Raw genomic sequence first — 5,000 nt, forward strand, 5'->3', positions numbered from 1 at the left:
TTTGCAGATCTGTACTACAACTTGCTAAATAAAACTTAATATTAATCAAGCCTTATTCTTGATGTTGATGAATTTTCTCAATAGCTGGGAAAGTGCGGCTAGGGGCACTTCTTCAACAAAGATTACTTTTTTATCTTTAAACACAAGAGAGCTGCACCCTTATTGCGTTAAGAGGGAGAAACACTCGATTAAATTTTTTTTTATTTTTGAAAAATTATGACACAATTTCAGGTGTAAAACAATCAGTAAAATCCGTTTTTATCCGCTTTTGTGTGGTCTTCGTGCCTGTTGGCGACAGGAATTTATTTTGGTATACTTTTATGTTAGTATTTCAATTCTTTTTAGATAAAAGAATTAAGATTCAAAGGATTCGGAATATGTTTTTGTCTGATTTCCGCTCCGCTTAATGTAACATTTAATAACAATTCTAGATAAAGTAATTTTTCACAATCTCAAATTCCATCTGTGAGTATATTACAAAATCAGGGATCTTTCCCAGATTGTTCTGAGTTCGACTTCCAGTGATTTTGGCAATTTAAAAAAAAAATCCTATGCAGTAGATTATGTAAGAAAATTTGGAATGCGGTTTGTGCCACACAAGAATCCGCCCATCCACAGTGATTACCGTTTGTTCGCAGGGTTTGGATGTTACGGAACTGTTGCTATTCCCTTTGGAATATGAGAGGAACTGTCTGCAAGTCGTTTACAGTAAAATAGATAGCGGTGGCGTATTCCTATAAATATAACCAGAACTGTCCAAACTAACGATCTTCACATAATCTGACCATTTGCCAAGTCTTGGTTTAGAATTGTAGGAAAATGGCGATTCACATTTGACCAAATGCAACACATTTTAAATACATGTATGTACCTAAATGAAATTTGGATTAATAGTACATTTAATGGGAAGCTATTGGTAAACGTTTGGTGCCCTGGAATAAAACGGGGAAAATCATGGAGACTGTAATTAATTACATGTGTAGCTATCGAGAAATGACATTTCCCTAACAAGTGTTTAGTGATCATTAGAGAGCGGTCGGATGCTTACTAAGAAGTTGATGAAAAAGAAGAGGTAACAGTGTTTTCCACTGAATTAATCTGAGGGGAAAAAAGCAGTCCAAAATTACAGAACTATAATCCGTTACTGACTGCAACACCCAAACAGTTTATTTATTCGTTATTAAAAAATTAAAAAATAAAACAAATCAAACAAGTCCGAATTAAATATTCAAGGAAGTGACAGAATAACAATAAAACCAAAAAAGCGATTTGTTAATGAATGCATTGCAATCTGTGGACTCTTATTTCAGAAAAATAGCATAGGATTACATTAATTCGCAATGCTTTCCTTAATTACACCGTAAGCAATCATAAACTAGATTGAACTTTATGTAATAACAACCATTCGCACAATTTATGACATTTTCATGCATAATTTTTCTAAATTTGAGCTAAGGGTTACTGATGTTTAAACGCGAAATTTGCTTCCCGAAGTTCATGATAGCAGACGACAGAACGCTTTACCCAAATGCCACGAGGTCCAAATCACGCTCTCTCGTGCTCCGGCGCTGCAGGAGACAGGAATAATTTCTACAAAATTTGACTAACAGGACAATTGGATAATTTTTCATCTTTTATGGGATGTCAGCATAAAACTGAAGACTTTAAATTATTTGAAACTCGGGAATAACTTGACACTCATCTTTTATGTTTCAATGAGCAAATTTGCACAAACATATAGGCACAAGAGCGGGCCGAATTTCAATTTTTGTCAACATAGAAACACAAACCCTTTGTCTCGCGATCCCCTTGAGATGTAATGCAATGGCTGTCTCTCATTTGGGATTTACTGAGACAGTGAAGAGGAAAACGGCGCTTTGCACGCAAACTGCATGTTACTAACGGTCTGAATTTCCCAACTTTGAAAAAAGAAAATTCTGGTTCCAGTGCTAGTTTTATCAATGAATTGGATCTAAAACTGCATCGATCAAATATTCATTGGATAATTCAATTTTAAATTTGCATGGTATGTTAAAGGCACTGGTACTGACACATTTCATACAAAATACATGGAAATGAATTGATTCGTGTCAATTAGCGAGTCGCGTACTAAACGCGTACATGGGGATCACTAAAGGTCAAATGTTGGCTTATCTTTATAACAGGATAACTGACATGTGTTTATTTACTAAACTAAGTATCAAATACCATGTAAACGTTGATATGTTTTGAAATTATCTCAAATTTTTGTTCAGGGGGCAGCAGTTAGTCAACCGCTACTTTACCCTGCTACGGAGGTTAGTGAAAGTGATGATAGGGGAGGAAATATGTGACCCCCAGAACTTCACCACTCCACAAATTAGATTGAGGAATCCCGCTCTGAAGAAACATCAAATTACAGCGTTAGGCGCGTGAATATGCAAAACCGAGATGTCAATTATACAAAGTCGAACATCAGCACCTCTTATCTCCACTAATATTTCTGATTCTTATTATAAGATAATATATGCACCAAACAAGTTAGCTGTTCTCTTGCTTTGCTTTTTTTTTTTTAATTCTAATGTTTTATTGCGTTTTTCATAAATTAACGCATGTTTTGGCATGAATAAGGCAGAGCGCTGAATGTTGCAAATTTGTCAGATATAATTACATGTATTTTAAGTCAACAATTTTCACTTGAAGCTCCTGCTCTAGTTTGTAAGAATGGTAAGTATGCATTATTCTAAAACCAACCGCAGGTGTTTGAGTAAAAAGGGCTTCCAGGCAAGAAGTTTTTCAAATATTTCTTGTTCCACATTATCAAGTTTTCTCGATCCATTGATTTATTTAAAAATTGTCGAAAATATATTCTGTCTAATTTACATGAAATTTAAAGCCATTATTCGGTTTAAGACCGACAATTTGAGAGTTTGGGTACTTTAAACGCACATAAATAAATAAAAGATCGCAAAGTTTTACCGTGAATTAAAATGTATCAGTTATAACACGCGGCGAACCAAATGCTTCACCCTCCCGACCTTTATGTTAATATAAGAATAATTTGTCATCCGTAATCAGACATGTACGAACTAATTTGTGTTGGTTAGACTTCATGAAAATAAGACCGAGATGGCAAACGAATGTGAAGAAGTGGGGGGGGGGGGTTAAATAGAGCGACGTTAAAAATAATTAGGCGAATAGAGTGAACAGACAGTTGGCTCATGTCAAGGAAATATGCCGAAAAGTTGGAGAAAGAAATATTCTAGACGCCCTAGCCCCCAAACCTGGATGACTACCATACCCCATTTTAACAGTATCAAATGGCACAGACGTTATGTTCACAAAAAGGCAAACTTAGACAGACAGTTACAAAGCGCAAATGTCGGCTAGGAAACTCCAACAGAGCTGAAGTTTTATTTTCGTCGCTTTTAGTAAGACAAAAATGGGGATTGTTAGCAGCGACGTACAAAAAATTGGCGTGGAGGTAGACAAACATGGACAAAAATATAATATTTACATTCGCCGAGAATTTGTATAAATCAACATTCTTTCCTTAGAAGCTGAGAATTAATATATTGACAGATATTACAATAGATGGCATTGTGGTAGAAAGAAACAGTAAACAATTTGCGTCTTGTACGAGACTAGGAGAAGTCTCGCGACGTGTAGCTGTCCCGTACATGGGGATCTGATACACTATGTAGATTCCCTGTAGATAACGGCCGTACAATGGCTCTGGGCTGTCCGGTGTCCGAGAAAGGACAAATTGTCGCTAATTATCATCAGTGAGGGACAAGCGAACATCTCGTTTCTGTTTAAATATTACTGTGGATAAATTATTAATTTTATGTGATTCTTAATCTAGGATGCGGTACGGTTCCGCGTCATTTACGTTATGTTTCGGATTAGTTGGAATTATGCAAGACAATTCTCATGAAAAATACATGGGGAGAGGTTCGATCTCGTCATGCTTCCAGTGAGCTGTGATGGGCGTGCGTTAAGATCAATGTCCAAACATGTCGTATTTTTTCGATTTTAAGTCGCGATTAGAATCTATGTCCAGCGACAGTTAGCGAAAGAAATACAGATAAAAATCATAGGGTCCGATTTAATTGGGTGACAACACACGGCTAAATATAAACGAAACGTTTATAGAAAACGCAACCCGCGGGGTAAAAACCTACCAATACATATAATACATGATCGAGCACGGTCCATCATAAAATACGAAATATGTTAGCAGTTAGTGAAAATTATCGGAGGCCATTAAATTCAATTAATACCACACGCGAGACTTTGGTAGGGGCTTAGCAGATACGCTACGGATCATGCTGATCTCGATATTTTTTTTATTAATACTTTTCTTGTCTATTTTCCTAATTGCTAAAATGAAAAGGGGGTAAATGCAATTAAAGAAACAAAGTCTTACCTTGTAGTTTACTGGAAATATAGTCTTCTTTACATATGAATCTATTTTCATCCATGACGTACAGTTCCTCACCAGTTGAGAGCTGTTTCCGACAAATTATACAAGTAAAACATTTCAGATGGAAAACTTTGTTTCTTGCGCGCCTGACCAAATCATTTGGGGATATTCCTTGTGTACAACCGGCACATTTTGTTCCAAATCGTCTGGAAAATAAGTATAAAATTCAAGTAAATAAACGCAAATAAATTTACATCAATCAATTTTTTGTAAATATTTTCAAAAATTCAACAATCTGCCAGTCACTTAAATACTTTTGCAAATTTTAGACTATCCAAATTAATTCAATTTTTTTAAGAAGTATTTTATTCAAATATATATATAAATAAACTGAAACAGGTTGACCAGAAGGCAATACGCTGATATATATTCTCTCCTATTATACTTTCAAATTTTCTACAGATATGTATTTTTTTTTTTTTAATTTTCTCTTATTTCAGTCGCTTAAAATTAAATTCTAGTGAGATATATCCTGATATTTTCTATGTAGGATACAATGATCAAGTAATATATATGTTTTTTATATATATATTTT

At 34.9% G+C, this 5,000-nt stretch overlaps 1 protein-coding gene across 1 annotated transcript in view; it reads right to left on the reverse strand.

Annotated features, from left to right (window-relative positions):
• Window positions 1-5,000, reverse strand: part of LOC128188947 (LIM/homeobox protein Lhx5-like) — a 20,825-nt gene that overhangs the window by 14,090 nt on the left and 1,735 nt on the right. The window contains exon 2 of the mRNA XM_052860280.1: window positions 4,409-4,611. Coding sequence (XP_052716240.1) covers window positions 4,409-4,611 — 203 coding nt within the window. The remainder of the gene's footprint in view (window positions 1-4,408; window positions 4,612-5,000) is intronic.

The sequence above is a fragment of the Crassostrea angulata genome, chromosome 6, assembly GCF_025612915.1.
Source record: "Crassostrea angulata isolate pt1a10 chromosome 6, ASM2561291v2, whole genome shotgun sequence".
NCBI classification, from domain to species: Eukaryota; Metazoa; Mollusca; class Bivalvia; order Ostreida; family Ostreidae; genus Magallana; species Magallana angulata.